This window comes from Equus asinus, chromosome 19 (genome assembly GCF_041296235.1).
Source record: "Equus asinus isolate D_3611 breed Donkey chromosome 19, EquAss-T2T_v2, whole genome shotgun sequence".
NCBI lineage: Eukaryota > Metazoa > Chordata > Mammalia > Perissodactyla > Equidae > Equus > Equus asinus.
The window spans coordinates 22,969,929-22,993,164 of record NC_091808.1 but is presented as its reverse complement, the minus strand read 5'-3'; the positions used below and the strand labels follow the sequence as shown (position 1 = coordinate 22,993,164).

The 23,236-nt window shown below is 36.0% G+C and overlaps 1 protein-coding gene across 1 annotated transcript in view; it reads right to left on the bottom strand.

The window, feature by feature from the left end:
- Positions 1–23,236, bottom strand: part of ABCA12 (ATP binding cassette subfamily A member 12) — a 160,682-nt gene that overhangs the window by 62,079 nt on the left and 75,367 nt on the right. Inside the window, exons 9-19 of the mRNA XM_014843588.3 lie at positions 22,466–22,541; positions 19,188–19,306; positions 18,164–18,270; positions 12,331–12,587; positions 12,120–12,232; positions 10,769–10,890; positions 8,935–9,108; positions 5,729–5,893; positions 5,193–5,403; positions 4,040–4,179; positions 2,185–2,304 (exon numbers count right to left, since the gene is read on the bottom strand). Coding sequence (XP_014699074.2) covers positions 2,185–2,304; positions 4,040–4,179; positions 5,193–5,403; positions 5,729–5,893; positions 8,935–9,108; positions 10,769–10,890; positions 12,120–12,232; positions 12,331–12,587; positions 18,164–18,270; positions 19,188–19,306; positions 22,466–22,541 — 1,604 coding nt within the window. The remainder of the gene's footprint in view (positions 1–2,184; positions 2,305–4,039; positions 4,180–5,192; positions 5,404–5,728; positions 5,894–8,934; positions 9,109–10,768; positions 10,891–12,119; positions 12,233–12,330; positions 12,588–18,163; positions 18,271–19,187; positions 19,307–22,465; positions 22,542–23,236) is intronic.

The following is a 23,236-nucleotide window of genomic DNA, read 5'->3' as shown; positions in this document are numbered from 1 at the left end:
TCAACTTGATTGGAGAAATGTTTATTTATCTTATGTGTAAATTCAAAGCCGAGTTTTTATGTGAGTTAGGCTTAAGTCAGTTGTCCCTTTAGGGGACAGTTCAGTACCACTTATTATTCTGTCCTTCTTATCAAGATATTCAGTTTTGTTACCATAGAGATAAATGATTAAGAATAGTATGTATTATGTGTGTGGTGACGGATTCTAATTAGTCTTTGGGTGGTGAACATGCAGTAATCTACACAGAAATCAAAATATGTAACGATGCACACCTGGAATTTATGTAACATTATAAACCACTGTTACCGCAATGAAAAAAAAGGATATGTATTAATAAAGCATATATATAAGAATTAATTTGCTAAATCCAAAGCTGCTGAGGGTCTGTCAGTAGTTGGCAGCGTGTAGACCGACAGCTATCACACAGCTCCTCACTATGACGACGCAAGTCCTTTAAAATCGAACTATTCACCAGGAATTAACTTGTGCATAGGGGAAAATCTGAATCAAGCGTCACTAGTAGGCAGAGCACTGTGTTAGATGCAATTCAGAGATGATCTATGGAATCATATTTCCGTTCTCCCACCTCTTTTTACAATGTCTTCTCTATGAAATATAATACTACTTTCAGATGCTTCCACACACATTATCTTCACAAGTCTGTGAAGCGCTTACCAATATACCCATTTTAGAGATTCATAAACTGTAGATGATGTATTTTAAGGCATTTGCCTAGGGTTCACAATGGCAAAGCCAGATGTGGTGCTATTAAAGCTTGAAATTTCAAATTCTGTGTACATTTGCAGGAATAAGCTTTTCCTCAATAATTGAGAATAATGCTTTATTTCGTCTAGAACAGAATAAAGATACTGCCATTAGATGAGGATCTCTTTATGGACATGGCCACAGAGTTTCTTCTCAGCAAATTACTGCACTCTGAAACAATTATGCATAGATCATGTCCTTTATTAATTCACTGAGTTAGCTAACAAAACTTTCCCGAATGAAATAATACGTGTCACTTTTTTCTGCTCACAGAAAACAAGTTTTAGGAGAAAAGAGCAATCTTCCACTTAGCTAACTACATATGTCAATAAAGTCCTATTCAACCGGTCTTTGTTATCTAAGATTACTTAAAAAAGCCACTTAAAATGAACACACTTAAGATTTAATGGTAAATTGTAGGGAAGATGTTTGATGAAAATTTTATTTTGTATTAATTAAATGTATTAAATATCTGCTTTAGAAATTTGTTTAATTCTTCATAATAAAATTCAGGTTGTAATTGTAACTATGCGCTAATTGTTACTTAAAACAAAGACTGTGTAAAGCATCTTTTGGTTATAATTTTTCTGACAAAGTTGTATGATACAAATTCTTCATTCTGTGCTTAACTTCTTGCACATGACTATAGAGAAGGGAACTTGCTTTCTGCAAAAATATTTTACAGCTCCATCAGTTTTTCACGCGCCTCTCTCAATTCTTTGATATGCAAGCCATTCTCTCTTGAAGTTCTTATATTGTCATCATTCTTGCCATTTTCTCTTCTCCAATTGACAGCTTGTCTAACTCTGCTGCTCCATCTGTAGTTGTCAATATCTCTGATTGGAACATTTCCCCACATTTTTTGCATCATCTTCAGAAAACCTTACATCTTTTGCAAGCATTGCAAATTACACTTTTCAACCAGTGTGAGCTGTATTTGAGTTGTATTGTCAAATATTTAACCTAAACTACAGTATTGTATGTTTCAACAAAAGAATTCCCCAAATTTAACGTTCTTCTCCAGAATATTAATATTTTAGGAGGGCTGATTCTGTTAAAATAGTAAAATATAATTTAATGTGCATAAATAAATAAAATTAGCAAATCTGAAGTAGTTTCTATAGCATTTTATTTTTGGAAAACAAGATTTACGTCATTAATTATGTCTCAAGATCAACTTGTAAGATGGCTTATCTCCGAATTACAGATGGAGAAGCTGCACTACAAGAGGTGAAGATGATGATCAATGTGAGTGATGGGTCTGTTATCCTGTCTCAGACCCGCTCTCTGAAGCGGAGGTAATTTTACTGTGTTGCATATGGATTCTAAGGTACTATCTGCCCATTCCCTTAACGAATGTGATTAAAATCTCAAAGAATTATAATTCCTACGAAGGTGAATGACAGAACCCTCTCCTACCTGGAGCATTGGAATCGTCTGGTTTAACAGGTGGAAAGAATTCATGAAAAGTGGTGACTTATCCATCCACTCTTGAGATTTTTCTCTTAATTCCGCCAGCTGCCTCAGAGTTGCATTAGACTTAAAGAAGGAGAAACAAAAACAGATCTGGCCCATTAGTATTTGTTCTATGTTTCAAAAAGATATCTTAAGGTTGCTTTGCTATATAACTTTAAGAAACAGTTCTAGCAGGTCGAGTTAGTAAAAAAAATATATTGTCAGAAATTTCCCACATGGTCCAAAGTTTTTCAACGGTAGCTTTTATAGGATCAAGATCGTCTATAAAAATTCTGGAAAATTTATGGGTTTGCTTCACAGTGAATTACAGCCCAAAAGAAAGTATGCTTTCTCGAGTTCTCACAAGTTATTCATTTTTACCAATGATGCACTTAACTTTACATTACAGGAACATCTCTCTTCATGGATATAAGAAGAAGGATGCTCTCATATATTGCTGGTAGAAATGGATGTGTCGCTGCCTTTTTTGAAAAGCAATCTGACAACAGTAATTAAAACAAAATACAATATCCTTCAATCCCTCCATCTTGACCATTCATCTCATTGGAATAAAAATACCACTGTGTAAACCATATGCAAAAGCAAACACTGGAAACTACACGAATGCCCAACAGCTAAGGATTGGCTGAGTAAATTCTATGGTATTAAAAAGTTTACAACCTTCAAACAAAATCTTGCCATTTGCAACAACATGGATGGACCTTCAAGGTATTATATTAAGCGAAATAAGCCAGACAGAGAAAGACAAACAGGACATGATTTTTAATAATGCAAACAATGGCCAAAGAACTCTGCATATGAATGCATATATAGTGTAATAATCTATAAAGGATTAGAGAAATGTGCATAAATTATAGAAAGACATCTTTGAATGCTAACATTCATTAGTTTACATGAAAGAAAAAAGCAGAATCAAGAGAAGAGAAAGAGGTGACAGTCAAGCAAAAAGGAAAGAAAAAAAGACGGAACGTATGGAAAACAAGCACATGATGACTTCATTTATGCAAAATTATGTAGAGGTGTGCAGTCAATAAAGCAAATAAAGTATTAAAATACAAACAATACAAAGAGCATTCTAGAAATCAGTGATATGTCCATTTTTATATTGACCTAAAAGTAATGTTATATTCACCTAAACTATGGTTTAATGGCCAAGTAATGGTAAAGCAGAGATTTTTTTCACTTTCACTCTATCATTTTAAAAGCATTAAGTTTATAATTTAAATCATTAAAGCCAACTTCGAAAGTGTGAGAGAAATGCTATTATGGTTAACTTAGGTAGATGATAAGTATAGTTACTATTAATAATGTTGTCTTTATCAACATCTATCTTCTATAAATATATAAGATGTTAAATTGCACAACCAAATATGAAGCCAAGAATCTATAACTTAGGGACTGTTTTTGTCCAAACTAGTTATATAATGCTCCAACATTGTTTTCTCTAGTACCATTATTTTTACATACTTGAAAGTTAGAACTAGTTAGAAAACTAGTTAGAAAGTTAGAAAAAGAATTTTCTGCTTTGGGAGATAAATCAAAAAATCTGAGATCTTTCTTTAACCTCATTCTCAAGCGTCAACATGGTTCCTTTCTCTTCAAAGGGCTACCACCCAATCCACATTGTTTACACATATACGGGGCAGAAGTTGAGAATTATCAAGAGTTTCAGAAAGCCAAGGGTAATAGTAGGTGAGATATAAAGAAATCTGAGTCAGCTAGAGTAAATTCAGAAGTTGAGTACTTTAAAAATCATCTTAATACTCAAGATAGAAACTTTCAGCTATAATTGTCAAACCTTTTCCATTATTGCCTTTGTGATGGGGGTATATGGTGCGTACAAAATCTTTCCCAACAGCATAGGTTTCAAGAAAGCCCAAATGACAAGCCCAGCAGGCATGTTAATGATGTCTTTATAAAGGGAGAAGCAAAAGGGTGCTGGAAGGAAAAAGTAATAAAACCATTTAGTGCATGTAATTAAAGTCTACTTCGTCATGGTAAATTAACACAGACTATTCTTATTGCCCCCAACAATATATGCCTTATACTTCCTTCGTTATTAACAGATGTAAGGCATCTGGTATCAAAGTGAGAAAACAAAGTAACAAATTTTTTTAGGTGTGAAAATTTAACCCAATAAGCCAGCCCATAATAAGTGATGGCATTTTGCCAAGAGGAGTTAGCAAGGTTGAAAATCATACTCCAGAAATTCTTCTCACAGATCCACCCCACAAACATTTAATTTTTAAAAATATACAAAAATCTGTTACTGAGGGAGAACAAGATACATAAGAGATATTCAATAAATGCTTGTTGAATGAATAGAAAGGTGGATAAATGAGTCAGTCCAATTGTTATACTAAACATCTATATAGCATTTAAAAGAGCTCAGCTGATCGTATTTTGCATCTCAAAGTTTATAGGTCAAATAAACGGCTGTGACGTGCCACTCAATGTTTGCAGTTCTGCTGCAGTCATGAGGCCCTTCTTTGTGTGACACAAATTTCTAATTCTAGAAAGTTAAGAAAAAATACTCAGCTGAGCAGATTTAAGACATGTTTTTGTATTATTTACTGGCAAGGAAGGAATAGTGATGACTGGCAGATTCTTAGTGCTGTGGTTAAGAGGCTAAACTTGGCACTGGAGTGCCTGGGTTCACATCACAGCTCTGAGGCTTCCAAGTTGGCACCCATGGCTGAGTTACTTAGTCTCTTTGTGCCTCCTTTCCCTTTACTAAGACAGAGATATAGTCGTGTGCACCTCATAGGTCGTTGTGAAGAGTGCATGAGTTAATGTTCATAGCACACTTGATGTGTGGTAAGCGCTGTATAAGAGTTTTCTATTTTTATTCTTGGGGAAAATTAATATTTCATTTATTATAAAAGGCTAAGATCCAGTAGACAGGTTTGTTAGAAGATGACATTCCCATGTTGATTTTGAAGCATACTCACTGGTGTGTGTGGGAATTCCATATTTTGAAGCAATTTGCTCTTTACTTAATTTATAAGTCAAAAAATCCTTGGTGTGGTTGCCTTTGTGCCTCTGAGAAGCAGGCAGCAAGGCAGTTAAATATTCGGTCGTAATTCCTTGGGAACATAATGCTTGGGAGATGGTACTAAACGATCCTTGGGGTGTGTTCACTGGATTGCTTCTGTACATTGCCTATGGGATAAAAATCCATGATTTATTAACATTATGTGAGTTATAAATGCTACTGAAAACAATATAGAAGAAAACCTGATAATGCTTAGAGCATCCTTATAGTTTCTATAATTTCTTCAAAACATGTATCCCAAATGTAAATCAGAAGGCTAAACTTCACCAATTTAAGTGGCAAAAGCTCTTGCCGGAGTAGAAGAGCTTTCCTATAGGTGATTTTTTTCAATGTACAATATTTGTAGCTGAATGTATTATAACAAATGTCAAATAAAAGTTAATATGACAAAAAGAATTTTCCAACAAGAACATCACTAGGTGACTTTTCTACCTGTGTTAATGGAACACTTCCAGGCAGATGCATTTGTTTCAAGGATCTCATTTTGTCTAGCAGAGGACGTGTGCCGGAAGCCATCTGACTGAGAATCTCTTTCAGTCTTATGAAGAGTTCTATCATCTTTTCCACTGGCTTTTGATCTTCCCTGGGGAAAAACACCTAACAAGAATGGAATAAAAATAAGTGATGTATGTGAAGAAACTGGAACTCTCACACACTGTTAGTGAGAATATTAAAAGGCACAGCCACTTTGGAAGACATTTTGGAAATTTATTAAATAGTTAAACACAAGTTTACCCTACAACACATCAATTCCATTCCTAGGTATTTACCCAAGAGAAATGAAAACATGTGTCCACACAAAGATTTGTATGCGAATGTCCACAGCAGCATTACTCACAATAGCCAAAAAAGTGGAAACAATCCAAATGAATGGATAAACCAAGAAGATATCCTTAAGCTGGAATGCTGTTTGGCAATAAAAAGAAATTAAATACTGATGCATCTTACATGTGTGGAACTCATAAACATTAGGCTAAGTGAAAAAAGCCAGACAAAAAGACCACATATTGTATGATTAAATTTATATAAAATGCCCAAAAAAAGCAAATCTATAGAGACAGAAAATAGATTAGAGGTTGCCTGGGCTAGAGGTCAGAATGAGAAGTCACTGAAAACAGACACGAGGTTTCTTTTTGGGTTGATGGAAATGTTCTAAAATTAGATTGTGGTAATAGTTACACAGTTCTATACATTTACTAAAAAAAATGCTGAATTGTACACTTAAAATAAGTGAATTTTATGGTATATAAATTGTATCTCAATTAGGTTGCCAAAATTAAATGATTTTAAAAGTCAGAAATACAAACGTCAATTACATAATTCTTCATGTATACTATTGCTCAAAAATCATGTAACGTGCTCCTTAAAATCAGAAAAGCTCTGTCAAAGAGTTCAAGTGTTTATTAGGCTTAATCATCATCCAATGATGTCTTTCTGCTGCAGGAAGAAATATTAAAAATATTTTAAAATTTTAAAGTAACTGCATTCTCTCATTCATTCATTTATTCCATGAAGATTAACTGAGCACCTCTCCCAGCACTGGGAGAGGGGATGGGTATACAGTGGTGCACAAATTGGCACCATCTCTCCACTCAGGGAGCTTTGGTTTAACAGGAGGAACAGATATCAAACAAGTCAATGAACCAAAGGCTGGGGACTATGAGGAGGTAGGGAGAGTTTAGCTAAGAAATCAAAGGAGCTCTTTCCAAGACGGCACCTCAAAGGAGAGAAAGAATGAACTGTAGGAAGAATAAGGAAAGAAAGGTTATAGGCAGAGGGAGAAGGATGCGTGAGGTCTGTAAGGAGGGAAAGCTCTTGGCACATCCAAGGAAGTAACAAACCACCATTATGAGCGCAAGATTCAGTTGGAGAGAATCAAGAAGACACAGATGTCTCACTAACACAACTGCTCATTGCAATCAGATTTGTCTAAATCAGAAGCAACATTTAAATTTTTCTTCCAATTCTGCCCAAAATTCTGGGCATTCCTATGTCGATGTGAAATAAATTGACTAATGATGAGAAATGTTTCATTATTTTTGTTTACAATACCTAAAAGAATTAGGAATGGTTTTCTGCTTGTCAAATGCACGTGTTTAATAACTAGACTTGACAAGAATTATTTGGTTTGATATCTGCTCTGCAGAGACATTATAAAATAAGGATTAAAATTTTAGATGAAAAAACTAGTAATTTCTCTTCACTTGCATTTTAGGTTATAGTCTATGTAAAATACCCGTTCATTTAGTTAAGGGGTATTTGCTGAGTTCCTGTAGTGATGGGGCACTGTTCTTGGCATTTGAAATGTTTCAGTCAACAAAGAGGACTTAATGGAGTTTATATTCGAATGGAGGTAAACAGAAAGTAAATAATAAAAGTGAATATTAAATAAAATATACGGTATGCTGGAAGGGCAACAGAAAACAAATAGAACAAGGAAAGGAGGTTGGAGCGTGTTGTGGGTGAGTTGGTTGCCTCTGAAACAGGGTGGTCAGAGGAGGCCTCATTGAGAAGGTCAATGCTGAGTGAAGAGAAATAGCCCTGCAAATTACGTGAAGGGTGCCTACTGCAGTGGTGCCACCCAGCAGCCGTGGGCCCAAGGAGTAACCGAGTAGGAAGTGGGATTTTAGAGATGGAGAGGGGTTATGCAGATCATGGGGCCCTTGTAGGCTTGGGGATTTACTTGAATCAATGAGGAGCCACTGGCAGGTATTGAGCAGAGGGGTGATATAATGTGACTTAAGTTTTGAAAGACTCACTCTGGTCACTTAGGGAGTGGTGGGTGGAGACAAGGAGGGGAGCGGGGGGGAGGCAGGGAGGCCAGTTAAGAGGTCATTACAGGAATAATAGTGTAGGATAATGATGACCCAGAACAGGATCATTTATAACTAGTCCTCGAACATTTTCCAACTTGGCCTATAATGTTTTGACAGCATAAGTTAGCCATGTTGCTTCTGGTATTTCTTACTTTAAAAACACTTTTTTTTTTAGTGTTTCCAATAATGTGTAAATATTTTTGACCAACTACAGATTTGGGTGGACACAGATGTTTAATTTTCCTATGTTTATATTGTTTTCAGTTTTTTATTAAACAAGTGCTTATAAAGCAACTGCTTCTTGCAGGATGGAGTCGTTGCTGACTTTACTAAGCCTGAAGAATGACCATCTGTTGTCTTCTACTGGATAAGTCATGGTACCCTCTATCTAGCTTAATGAAGGAGTCACAAAAGAATTTTTTGAAAACAGCAAAAAAAACCCTTTTCTTTTACTTTAGAGACAAAAACTTTGTTCTGATCTTTATTTTTATGCTACCAAATTAAAGCCTGTTCACTTCTATAAAAAAACATTATAACATTTGTATTTCACACTTTAGTCTAGTATATATTAAATTTAATTCCTGGTCTTGGGTACACAAACTGAGAGTTAATAAGGCAAGAATACTAATTTCCTCATCCATAAAATCTGCAAATCTGCAATGTATGATCTCCAAGCTTCCATTTAGCTCTAAAATCAAGCTATAATTCCAAAAACTGTATAAATGGATGTCATTTCTTACAGTAGCAGAGAGCACACATGTGTAATCAAATACTTTTACACTAAACTATGAATGTAAGAATATTCCATCAACAGCAACTTGCCTTGTAGGTGAAGTTGTAAATGTCTAAGTGGTGCAGAAGAGTGAGTCCAATGAGGTAAGACCGACGGGATCTCTCTGGAAGAGGCAAGCTGCAGAATTCCTCCATCGCATCTTCCAATTCGGCATTAGTCATGTTAGCATCACAAGAATGCAGCCAGAGCACATGGGAAATAATCTGCAAGTTGGAAGAAGGAAATATTTTTTGCTGTGAATCCTTTGAGAGTCATCAGTCCATTTTGAGAGGTGTTTCCTATATTCTTAGACTTCATTTAAAAATATGACAAATTAGCCTCAAGAATCAAATAATTTTGTATTTAAAGCACTAATTACTCTCAATAAAACTACCGAGAGCCCATAGTTCACTGGAAAGCTTAAGAAATAAGATGGATAAAAGAAACAGAGAGGAGTCTATGTTGATTCCCCCTTTCTTTCTTGGACGACTGTGCGAATGATGGTGCCAAGAAAGAGAATTGATTTGGAGTGAAAATGGGAAAATACTAGTTGAAGACTCATGGTACCTTTAAAATTTTACTGTTGTGTATTCAAATTGCATTTCATTTTTATAATCATTTGAAGTTGTAATCTCGTACAATAAATCCTGGGATCCAAAGGTGAAAAGCAAAAAAGAAAAAAAAAGCCCAGAATCACACAATAATGTGAACCAACCATCCTGGACAGTGATGCTTATGCAAAAAGTGAGGTGTGACTATGGCAAGTAGGATGTCTTCTCTATTGCCACCGAGTTGAAATAAAGAGAAAAGTTTATGAAATTCAAGTTTATTGAAACTTTTCTCTCTTTCCTTTTGAAAGTAATAAGAATGTATGCCCTCCATTTGCATGTTTTTATTAGTAAAATAAGTCTGCTCTTCAGAAGCCAAAACATGACTGCTGAAATTAGATCTTAGGATCAAAGAAGCAAAAGATGAGATCAAAGGGAAAAGGTGAATGAATGGTATTTGCTAGAGCAAGAGGAAAAAAGGGAAGGCAAAGTAGTTTTAATTTTTATGCGGGGGAACCAATTAATATGACGCAAGTAAACATAAATATTTTCCAAAGGCAGGCTTAAAGGCTTTTAAAAAACTTTATCCGATATTGGAGAATAACTGGCCTGTGCTTAGAAATGACACACTCTGTCACATGTAAGTTTTGAATGGATGAGGCCTTAAGCTCTACAGCTCTTTTGAAAATTTCTATGACACTTCCAGACAATGGACTTGGAAAAGGGATATAAGATAAGACATTTTGAGTGGAAAACCCTATTATCAGCCTATGAGGAAATGACATTATTCATTTTCACACCTCAAAATGTTTCCTATCCCCACAAACTTTCCCAGAGTCCCCTTGACCATATCTATGTTATACGCTATGTCTTGTCTTGGGAATTTTAAAAAGTGAAAATGAATATTCATTGTTATTTTAGTTTCAACAAATTGTAAATGGTCTCTCTGTTTTTTTCCCCAGTTAGGTTATTGAAACTTGACTTTGATATCATCATAATAAAATGGACACATTTACCTTAGATAATGTGATTGTAAGAGTGAATATAAAGAATTATTGATTGAATTATTTAAGAAAAGCATCTGGGATTTAAGAAAAGGAGAGAACAGAGGAGGTGAGAAGAAGGAGAAGGAACAGCAGAGGGGAAGGAACGGACAGTGATAATATCTTGCCTCGGGATTTTTCTTCGATAATTAGGCCTCGAATTCTATTTGCATGGAAAATTCACCAGATTTGCATACAACTTCTCAGTATTTTACTGAGAAGTGCTCAACAAATACTAAATGCTATTTAAGCTTTTAAAACCTGGATGTCAAGTACCAATACACTATACTCACCTCAGCTCTGTTACCAGGGAGAGGAGTGGCCAGCAGATCGTCAATACTCCTATTGGACATTCCTGCTGTTCTCAGTTCTTCTTTCAGCTCTTCAACATTTTTAAACATTTCTATTAACTGACCTTTAGGAAAAAAAAAAAACACACAACTTCACATGTTCGTTGCAATGTAATTCTTTTTAGTGGTACTAACACAGAGAAAACTTCTCTGTGTAAAACATGTATTCAACATGTATGCCTTGTGTTAGGAACAGATGTCTCCCGGTTTTGGCAAACTTAGCATCTTTAGGATCTATTTCTATCTGATTTAGACTTGTTCCTATTATGATGTCATTAACCCAAGGTAACAGATTGCTCTGGGTTGTAAATTTTCCTAAGATGTCTAGAACGTAAGGTTGACTCAAAGAAAATATGGTTTCCTCCCAGACTTGGATCATGTAACGTGCTAAATATATATCTCTCCACTTGATTTAAAACATCACGCAAATTCAAAATGCTTTTTAACCTCAGATCATATAATACTGTCAACTTAGGACAAGGTTTGCTAAATCCACAACAGAATGCCACAGAGCATTTTTCCTTAACTTTGCCCAGCACACTACAATTTATAAACAGTTTTCACAATCGTTACCTCACTTTTAAATGGAATGTGTCTAACTTCAAACTCTTTTTGGACAGTGATCATAATTACTTGATATCTGGGTCATTTAATGCATAGCAAACAATATTTTGACTTTATTTTAGCAGATCGTGATCTCCATTGTGCAAACGCCTTTCAATTTCTTTCTGACGTATTCCTCATGCAAATATACCTTCTTTAGTTTTGGACTTAGTGCCCTTCCAATTTTGTGCCTGCCTGTTCTCCAAAATTCTGAATGCCTTTCTTTTCCGTATTGAGCTATTATGCAAAGAAGAAATCTATTGCATGAGCGTCATGCTCAGAATACTAATAGGAGGTTCTGAATTGAGATTTCTGTAGACGGTAGCACATCTCTTTTATTTCTTAAATCAGATTATTCTCATGGAAGTAAATAAATTTCATCCCAGCTCTTGTGACCAACTATCTAATTCACTTTAATATATCAGAGAAACGAAAGGTGAATGTTCTAACCAGTTAAATTTTGAAGATCTTTTTGCTGTGAAATCATATTCCCCATGTTTCATTCTCTTTTAGCTTTCTGTGTGTTTACTTTAGACAAGTAACCATATTTGAAAGTTTCAGGTTTCTGATGTGTAAGGGCAGATATACAGCAGGTTGGGTTGGGAACTTCAAAAAAGCCTTTCTTAAACTGCAGTATGAGAATCCCACACAGTCTAGTAAGACAGCATTGAAAGTGTAGATGGGGAAACACCTGGCTTTTCAGAGGAGTTGGCGCTGTTATTGACATGCAGCATGGCTTCAGTGGCTGGCAACAACCTTGTGATATTTTCCAAGTAATTCATTTGCAATGCCTGTTCTAGAAACCTGGAACGAAACAGAAGAGAAGAAGAAGTTGAACTCGGTACATCAATAATTATTCGAGAAGGGATTTCATCAAGGAAGAAAACAATGGAAAAACTTACCGATCCATGTTTAAATTAATTTTGTTTGGATCCCCAGTAAGCAAATCCCACAGATTTTTAGATAGGATATTGTCATGGTACAGTAAGCTGGTTGCTATTTCGGTGCCAAGCTCTGCTGCTTGGAGGAGTTGCACATGAAATGCTCTCTCTTCGCACAGCTTCCCAAAGTCCATATTAGAGAGCTGGCACATGTTCTCTATTGAATTGAAAGTTTCAGATTCACAAAGAAGTTCGGTCAAGTTTCGAAGTTGAGACAGCTTTCCGGAAGGGGGAAAGAGCGGGAAATGGATTAGTTATATGATTCCAAATATTTAGTAGTTGATAATAAGGCACCAAAATGGATTTACTTCAAAAAAAAACATTTTACATATGTGTTTGGTTAGATGGCATTTGGCAACAGTTTTACCACAAAGCATTGCTTTCTGTCGTTTGAGTTCATTGTTGTCTTAAGAATTTTATAAAATTTTTGGATCTATCAGACCTATCTTTGTCAATGGTAGTCATATTTTGTAGATTCACAGGTTAAAAGATATAGTTTAGTTTCATCCCACTTAAGTCACAAATACTTAAACTAATTTTGTATTTTAGTTTATATTTTAAATTATGAGTAAGGGCAGATATCAGTTTTGGTTTGGAAATTCGAAAAACTCTTTCCTCCTCACACCCATTAGGATAGCTACTATTAAAAAAAAACAAACAGAAAATGAGAGTTGGGAAGGATATGGAGAAATTACAGCCCTTGTCCACTGTTGGTGGAAATGTAAAATGATGCAGCCACTATGGAAAACAGCATCGTGATTCCTCAAAAAATTTTTAAAAAAGAATTACCATATGATCCAGCAATTCCACATCTACCTGTATACTGCAAAGTATTGAAAGTTGAGTTTCAAACAGATATTTGTACACCCACATTTATAGCAGCATTATTTGCAATAGCCAAGAGGTGGGAGCAACCCAAGTGTCCATTGACAGATGAATGGATAAACACAATGCGGTATGAACATACAATGGAATATTATTCAGCCTTAAAAAGGAAAGAAATTCTGACTCATGCTACAACATGGATGAACCTTGAGGACATTGTGCTAAGTGAAATAAGCCTGTCACAAAAAGACAAATACTGGATGATCCTACTTATGTAAGGTACCTACAGTAGTCAAATTTGCAGCGACAGAAAGTAGAATTGTGGTTGTCAGGGACGAGGGGGAGAGAGGAGTAAGGAGTTGGTGTTTAATGGGTATAGGGTTTCAGTTTTGCAAGATGAAAAGAGTTTGAAGATTGATTGCACAGCCACGTGGATGTACTAAACAGGACTGAACGGTACATTTAAAAATGGTTAGGATGCTAAATTTTGTGTTATATGTATTTTGCCACAACTTAAAACAATTAATGGAACAGAAAAAAACCCTTCTTTAAACTGCAACATGAGAATCACACGCATTTTAATAAGACTGCACTTAAAATATGGATGGGAATACACCTAGAGTTTCAGAACCATCTGCCCTGTTGATGTTATCTTCAATCTTCTTACCTATTGAGGGAAATTAGGTGCTTTTGCTCAATGGCAGTGTTTAAAAGAACTTAAAATCTCACACCCAGAGGAAAAGGAGAAAATTAGAAATCAACTAATTTCCTATGCTGTCAACTCTATTCCTCTCTGTGGTTCACTATGCTCTCCGAGTTCTGAGGGTGTATCCCCAAGTCATGCTTCCTGGGAAAAAAAAATATGTCCCTAGGAAAGCCGGTGCTGCCGTACTTGGAAGCTATCCCAGAGCTATTTCTTTTAAGAAGTCAAAGAATTTGGAGCAACATCTAAAGAAGCAAATATATGGATCATTCATTGCAACTTCGTTTCCAATTAGAAGTTGTATTTTGACAGAAATGAAATATTTTATGATACAGGCAAATGTTTAGGAATACTTCTTCCCATGCCTCAAATGAGAAAGCCACAATGATGTATCTTTGATGAGAGGTTAATAGTAACTACGTGTAGGCAGTAGCAATTAAACATTGATCATCCTGGATAGCAAATATCATGGGTCTATTTTCCACTGCATTTAGTATTTTAATTGACTCCTGGCTTTGGACTCTCTAAAATGGTCTTCTATGTACTAAAATGCTACTTACTAGTCTTACTGCTCTGAGAAATTTTCCATTATGTAATAGATCCAATCATTTTACTGGCTATAACTAGGATTGCTACTCTATTTTTTCCTTTGATTTTCCAAATTCTAGATATAATCATACTTCTAACAAACAGAGCCAAGCCTTCTTGCCACATCCTCCAAGGACTTTCATTTTGGTGATTTCTTAAATTAAAGGATAAATACTCGTGGTCCAAAATATTTGTTTTAATTGGGCTTTTGCTGTTGTAGTAAATTTGAATGACTTTTACTCAGTAGAGACTGAAATATATGTCTTAATTGCAAGTTTGGCATACATGATAAGAAACCAGTAAAAGTCCATATAGAGTAATCTTGGCTCGAGAAGATAAAGCTGTAGAAGAAGAAATTGGAAATCTAGCCATGTTACTGAAGTAGAATTAGTTCTCTGAAATAAGAATGTAATTCAGGGTCAATAACGTGGAATGTACTGTGGAGCATATCCACCCAGGGGCAACACGATGGTCATGGAGTATTTGTCGATACTTTCTTCTAAAAGCAATATGTGCATTAAACTTCTAGAAGCTTCATGGATTATTAATAATCAATTAAATTCAGAGAATTATAATTCTCTCTTCAGAAGGATATGTCAAGTCCAGATTGCAGGTTTGTCAGAGCCTCATGTAGAGTCCTCTCCTTTATATGACCCTGCTCCACATAGTGAGTAAGAGCTCAGGCCTAAACTTGAACAACAACCCATAACTGACTCCATGTCCAGTTGGGACTGAACTCCCCAATGCCTGTGGTTCCTCAATGAATCCGAATCCGAATTGTAAGAGACATGATGGTGTAGATCTCAAAATACTGTAGGCATAAAAATGATAACAACACTCTTGGGCTCTTAGCAGGTAAATTAAGGGAAAAGGAGTCTATTTAAAGGTGTTACGATACAAATACTGCGTTATCCATATTTCTGCCCAATGCAGGGAGTATCCACTTTATGTGTAGTTCTCCAATCAGGAAGTTATCCTTCCCACCAAAGAGACTGAACAGAGAAAGGGATAAAACATGCAATGAAGGGAGGAGAAAATACAAAAGCTCAAGAAAAGTAGAATGTTAGAGCTAGAACAAGGAAAAGTCACCAACGAATGACAGGCATTTGACATTTTTCGAGGGTCTAAACCGTCTTAGAAATACCATGAATAAAGTTTTGGAATGGGTGGGCACTAATCGATTGTCACAATCGAAATACTAATTACCAGAGAGATCAAAGCAGGGAAGTAAAAACATCTCTTGTAAAACTAGGAGTTTGTCTTCATTCTTTCATTGATAGGCTCTGAATGTTTCCACGCCAGGCGCTGAGGATACAACAGTAAAAAGACAGACTTTGCAATGCTCCTCATGGAGCTTGTAGTCTTGGAACGAATGGGTTCTGGCAGTTGGAAATAGCAGCCACACTTGTTACCAATGACAATAAATTTTCTACCCAAGGGACAAGATTGCAGTTTATTCCACTTCTGGGCTTTCTAGAACCTTTTTCATAATTCAACCCTCAAGAGGAGCAGTATATTCAAAATGTGGATGCTGTTTTAAATTGTCTTTAGCTCCATTCTCGTTCCATTCGTGTAAATGATTGGGAATGTATTGTTTCCATTTCTCCAGCGTATATGTGTGCTGCCAGGTTACTTCAGGTTGGGAACTACAATGAGGAATTGCCTGGGTAGCAACTACATTGCCAGGGCTTTTCTTTAGCACCCTTATTTGTTGACACATTCATGAGTCGAGTCTTTAGCTCTTGCTATGTGCTAGATGTGGGGCTTTAGAGATGCAGAAGGCCTAATTTCATCAGAGTTTACACTCTAGTGAGGGAAATAGACTCTACATATACAACAAACTATAATGCTAAGTAATAAGTTCCAAAAGCCAGAAATCTCACTGTCATCAGACTCTTCTTCCTTACGCCCCACACTTCACTGGCTGTCCTTTCGTGTGAACTCAGCCTCCTATAGTGCTCTTGAAACCGTCTCTTCCTTATGTTCTCTGCCACTGACATAGTGCAGGGTCTCACTTTTTGCTGAGGTTACCGCAAAAATCACCCACCAGCTTTCCTCCAACTTAGTCCCCATAATTCTCCCAGAGAGATCTCTTTCTAAAATTGCAATGCTTCCTTCACATTCTCAACTTTCAAGATCACATTCAAACCCCTTGACTGAACATAAAGAGGCCTTTTGGGATCTGGGCCCAGTCTCTCCACAACCCCCTTTCCTGCCTCTCCCATAGGCATCTTCTGCTCTAGCTGGACATGCAGCTCTGGGGAATCTACACCTGTCCTTCAGGTTCACACCTCTGTCTTCTTACAAATGCAGGTCTCTATGTCTGGAATGCAGAACTATCACCTAATCCTACATAGCCTGCAAGATTCAGAGTAAGCATCATCTCCTCCACAAAACGTCTTCTCTCCACCTCCATTCCCTGCAATCCGAGTTAGATATCCCATCTTACACATAATACCATCCATCTACAAACCACAGCACTTATCTCACTGTGTCACAATTATTGGTCTGCTTTCCCATCTGCTCCTCTGGATTGATGATAAGGACTTTGAGGTTAGAGATTGCGTCTTTTAAATAAATATATTAGTGTTAGGAGAGTACAGATGATGGATGAAATGAATGAATGGATAACTATTACATGTGCACAAAGTCATTACCCTGGCTGGAAAACAGGGAGAAAGGCAATATTCTAATATTATAGGAGTGACATTTAAACTTGTCCTTGAAGGATGAGTAGGAATTTTCCAGATGAATGCATAACTTCCTTCTCATTTGCACAAAGTGAGATAGTGCTAAATTAAGTACATTAGAAATTTTGATTTGTGTAGAAGACTAGGACTAAAATGTAGGTACTCTAACTAGTATATTTATTTGTAATACACATAGACATAATATTTTGGATGCCCGCTTAATTATGCCATGCTGACTGCACAGCAAGTCATCTTGCTTGCTCTGAATAAACCAGTTCTAATTTTACTTTATCCCTGGCAACATAAACCCAATTAAACTGCTGTTATTACCAGGAAAGCTGCTTTCAAAATTTAATAGGGTTATTTAAGAAATGAAGTGAATTTCATGATAACCTGTATACTATGTGCGTGAGCTAAAGAAAGAATAGTAGACAAATAAAAATGAACCAACTCAGATCAACTTCAGAGTTTTACATTTTTTTCAGTTGCTCTTTCCCCCTTTCTTTAGCATCATACATTTGAATGCGATTTAGCAGTTTCTTCCTATGATGCCAATAATCAAAATAAGGTGAGGCAACTTCTGAGATTTTTGTACACTAAAGTCTAACACATCAGCTTTCAAAATTAACTTTTATAGTTTTAAAAACTAAGGACATCTCAAATGAGAAATCAAATTATGAATGCTTTTTCAAATTATGAAGTTTAATGAGATAACTATTTTATTAGCCATTCCTTTATGTGTGTGCAGAATGTAATTAGGCTCTTAGGGGTTATTTCATGCAGAGATAGCCACCAATTAAAAACAAAATACCACTATTGAGCGCTAGAACCCATTTGTCACCCTTTCCCCAACATTAACCTGGAGTCAAAATTGGACAAGTATTTATGAAGATACAGACAGAAAACTTAAACTAAAAATATGTCTTGCCAGAGTATTATAGGAAAGTGTTGAGGCTTATTTTATTTTATTTTTTCTTTCATGGCTTACTTTTGATTTCAGGACTTCAGGAAGTAGAGAGAAGTCATCCTCATAGGATCCATTTTGAAGGAAAGATTTTTTAAATTGAATTGTGGACTGCAGGAGTTTTAAATTTTCTGTAGTGGGGGGGAGAAGAGTTAGCTTATGTGAATTGCAAGGTCATTTCGGAAACCCATTTGAAAGACACTTGTATGCTATTTCTAAGGTTTTTTCTAAGATAATAGCCTACTTCAATCCAAATATAAGACGAATGATAATTTAACCTTTCCTTGTGGCACATAATCATTGTGACACAAATATGCCCTTCAACCTTGATTAATTCATGCCTGGTAAACAGAGTCCAAGCATAATTATTTATTGTACTATTTGCTTACCATTAAGTCTCATAAAACTATTTTGATGTAGGAAAACTGAATGTATATCTCCTAGAAAATGTGAGAAAATAGATATTTTCTCTTTAAAAAAAAGAAAAGAAACATTTGATTAAATGCAGTCTTCATAGCTGCCCATGTAAGCTGAAAATTGAAAAATAAAGTGTGTGTGTAAAGGTAGGAAGTAACAATAGTCTGCCACAAAAATGTCTTTGATTATGTAATTTACATCCACTTTTGGAAGTCTATATTATCATTCTTATTATTTTTGGACAACAAAGATTATTAAGGGCATAGAAAATGTCACAAAGGGTATGTGAGCCCCTATCCACTCTGGACACTTGGACTTTGGGTGACCATTATCACATTAATCATTATTATACGTTACTAAGGTATAACCCATTACACATAACATACAACACATTGTCACATTATGCGCTAAAGTCTGTCCAGGTGGTACTAGCAGCAGCAAGAGAAGTAATAATATGATAATATAATTAGATATTCCTTTCATATGTCAAACCACCAAACTGACACTGATGTAAACGGAAACAGATTTTCTAATTTTCTTTCTTTTTTAAGCAAACGTCTTAAAAGACTTACTACTTTAGGGCTGAATTAGAAACCATAAGCAGCATTTTGACTGCTAAGAAGAGTAATACCTTGTGATCCACTGGCCAAATTGTCAGTGATATTTCTCACACATGCCAAGTAAGGAAGATAAGGACTATCTGCTGATACATTTAAGAGGGCGTCTTCAAAATTTTCCAGTATTAGGAGCCTATAGAATTAGAAAAGAATATACGAATTAAGTCGGCTAAACATTCAGGAAAGCCAGTTTGCAGAGATCCTGAGTCCTTGGTGGCCTCGGGCACTGAGACACTGTGAAGCAGGACACCCTCCCTCTTCCAGGCAAAATGCAGAATGGGTTCTCTGCGCACTTACCTTTCCCCTGGGCATCATCTTTATATTTAATTATTTTCAGCAATCATAAGCAATCAAGATCATTTCTAAGCACATTTACATATGAAAAAAAAATCACTGAGTGATGTTTGCCAGATGAAACACAGGACTCCCAAAGAAATTTAAATTTCAGACAAACAATAAATAATTTTTCAATGTAAGTATAACCTACAACTCTTGCATGATTTCTTTTTTTTCCCTCTAAGTCTGGCACCCCTCCCCCACCCCTATCCCCACCCCCGGCCAACCAGGCCTCAGTTTCTTCTCTTGTCAACGGACAGACAGGGGCTGAATGATCTGCCAGATCCCTTCCACCTATAACATTTCCTAAGTAAATTTAAATTCATTTCACTGTGATTAAAAAGAAGGTAGTGGAATCCAGTTGAACAATAAAAGTACTTTTTGTTCTTTAAACAACCAATACAGTGTTCCCAAATTAACCACTTCCTGATTTCTCTTCAAATTGACTGCCATATGAGGACACAGCCTAAGACTTTTGAGGCAAACGCATATGAGCGAGTAGATAAATATGCGTAGTGCATTCCTTGTCACTTTAACTGTGAGGCTACATCTCTATTTATTCTGTAACAACTTCTCTTGGTGTCTACTATTCAATTTTATGTACATATATAGAGAATAAATGTCCATGGCTGATTTGGAACCATCTACTTTAAATCAAACTGCACAATACACAAATTAACTAGTTCTATCAGATGTTTGCCTTAGATTGTACTCAAATACTAATGGAAGAGACTTATCCTAGCATAGCTAGCAAACATGTAGGAAAATGTTTGTATTAACATTAAAGAAGTCTCAGGGTGTTTAGATGTGGGTTAACAACACTGCATCCTCAAGAAACGTTAAAAAGTCTACGGCAAGAAAAGTCTAACTTGGCAGGCAGAGCACAGCTAATTGTTCAGATGGCTGCCACTCATTGAAATACAATTCATAGCCTCCATATTAAACAGAAAGAAAGACTAGCACACGTTCCCAAGCCCTCTTGCTTTTGCTTATCCGTTTCCTTGACCAGAGACTCTTCGTGATATTGCCTTCCTTTCTTTTGTGTTTGTCTTCCTCTCTGTCATGGTCATTGTAGCATAGACCCATTTCCATCCTGGGGCAGTGCTCAGCAGCAAAATATTGGCCTAAGCTTCCAGATGGAATGGCACAAGAGATTCTCATGGCAAATTTTCAAACTTAAAATAGAAGAATGTTGGGCTAGAAGTGACCTTGAAATATCATCTAAGCCATTTTCTCAGCTTCATAAAGAACATTTGTTTGCCGAGATTTTTGAGATTGGATTTAATATACTCCAAAAATTAAGATTCCATATCTATGTGCCACTGTTTTGGCATAAACATCCAATTATTCCTCCAATCTATTTAATTTATGTATCCTTCATATATAATCCCACTTTCTTCCGAAGAATGCTTACAAGAAAAGATGAGATCACAGATGTGTGCATGCATGACTATGTACACACACACAAAACAATAAAAATAATAACTTTAGAACAAAAATAATGAAGAGGGAGAAGAGCTATGTGGGAAAAATACTGCTGAGTAGCTTTCTTTAGAAAATTCTGGACCAAAAAATCTTTTATGCCAAGTATTGCCACTCTGTGATTATTTTAAAGTGGGAATGGAAAGGAAGTCCAAAGGTAAGAAATCCCTTAATTTTATCAATCTCAACAAGAGTCATCTTAAAAGTATTGAATTCTTCCTAGGAAACTGTCAGCTGGCTGTCTGTGACTACATTTGCCGTGGAATTTGCAGGTCTGAAGTGCTAGCATTGTCAATGCTAAGGATGCCTCAAAGTTCTCATAAAAAAATACTTGGCTTCAGCAATAAGCATCCAGTTGTCTCAATTTAAAGATTTTTTTAAAAATTATTTCTGGTGACTATGTAGGGGATGTGTTTAAAAGACCCGATTATTTGGGACACGGCATCCTGGCTAGGGGGAAATTGCCCAAGGCTGCTCAATAGCTCTCGGAGAAGCATGTGGATCAGCCACCTTCGAGGAGGAGACAGGTGGGAGCCGAAACTGGAAGTGGTTATTTATGGAAAGACTTTGCCTAGAATAACCCAGAGTTGGAGAACTTCCCTTGAAAAAACAGAAAGTTTATAAACAAATGCATAGATCCTGCTTTAGAAAAGGAAATGAATGGTGAAAATAAGTCCTACTATTTGTTTTTATTTGTGCAAATTTCCATTAGCACAAAAATGTATCCTTTGGGACTAAACCCAAAGAATTTGAATAGTATAATTTATCAGTCCAAAACGAGTTTTACATAACAGGCCATTTACTCTCTAAATTTGCCTTGAACCGTAGAAATTTACTTCAATCAGCTTCTACCGGCAAGTGCTTGCTTTTCCTACCATAATTGTTACAGCTACTTCAGGGAACTTCTTTCGTTAATGGTCCTTAGAAGCCAAGGTTGCTGCTGTCACATCCACTGCCTATTCCTGGGGTGACATATTCCCATGCCCTAATAAGAGCCCCAAATTAAATTATCTGGAAGCAGTTCTGCCGACTTGGATGCTACTGAAGCAAACATATTTTGCATTATCTTGACTGGACATAAGAAATATCTTGATTTTGAAAAACCGAACTAAATAGCAATGTGCAAAATCGGAGGCTTATACATCTTTCATGAAGAAAGACCTTAACAGAGTTGGAAATTGGACTTCCAGCTAAATTTCCCTCATAGACATAAGGTAACAACTCTAGATAGGGAGGATTGGGTCTAGTTATGGAATCTTAGAACTGGAAAAGCAATCCTCATGTTGCATTATCCAGAAGAGTTATTGAATAACACGAAAAAATAAGTTGCAATTTTACTACATTTCAACTATGTCCTTTTCTTTGATCAGTCAAGAGTTGATTTTTCTATTTCTTGGTCTTACACACTAATAAAAGAATTATGTTCATGAATTGTTTTGATCGCTTATTCTGAATAGCCAAAAGAAAGACTTACTGTGCAGCCAGGCTGCTTGGGGATAGTGACTGTCCATCTTCCTCACTCCACACATGTGTTGTATTATCAGAGCCACCTAAAGTAACAACATTTACATAGATGAATATTTAACATGTTTGATTAAAGGATTTACTTTTCTTAGCAAAAATAATTTCAGGTCAAATTAATGGGGAGAAAATGAAAATGATACCTATGCTTTTTTTGTTGGAAGCATTTAAGGTATTTATAGGAAGTAAATGCCAATCTTGATGGTCAAGCACACGCATTTCTAACAAACTCTTTCTCTGTGCATAAAACCATTACATTATTTTATCCTAAGACCTCATATGCATGGATGACTCCTGAATATTATGATGCAGATTGACTACCACATGGGGTGGTAATCAGATGAAGCCAATTTCAGTCTGATGGGTCACTGCACTTTTTTCGTTGCCTTCAGTTGTCTAGAATGCAGCCTTAAGAAACATCTGCCATCACTAATCTATATTTTCCATCGTTCAAAAAGCAGCCACTGATTTCAACTGAATGCAGCTGTGAATGCAAATTGGCTAATGTTGAAAAAACTGTTCTCAGTTGTCTCAAATAATACGAAAGTTTGGAGTGTGGAAAGCAATCTCTAAGTTGGGTCTAATGGAAACCATATGTGAAGCTCTAATTCAACACCAAGAATTGCCCCGAGAAGTTAAATACATGGCTGATTCAGTTTGCCACATAACGTTATAGTATTAAAGAGTTAGTGTGCAAAAGCATTCACATGAAAATACTTTAAAA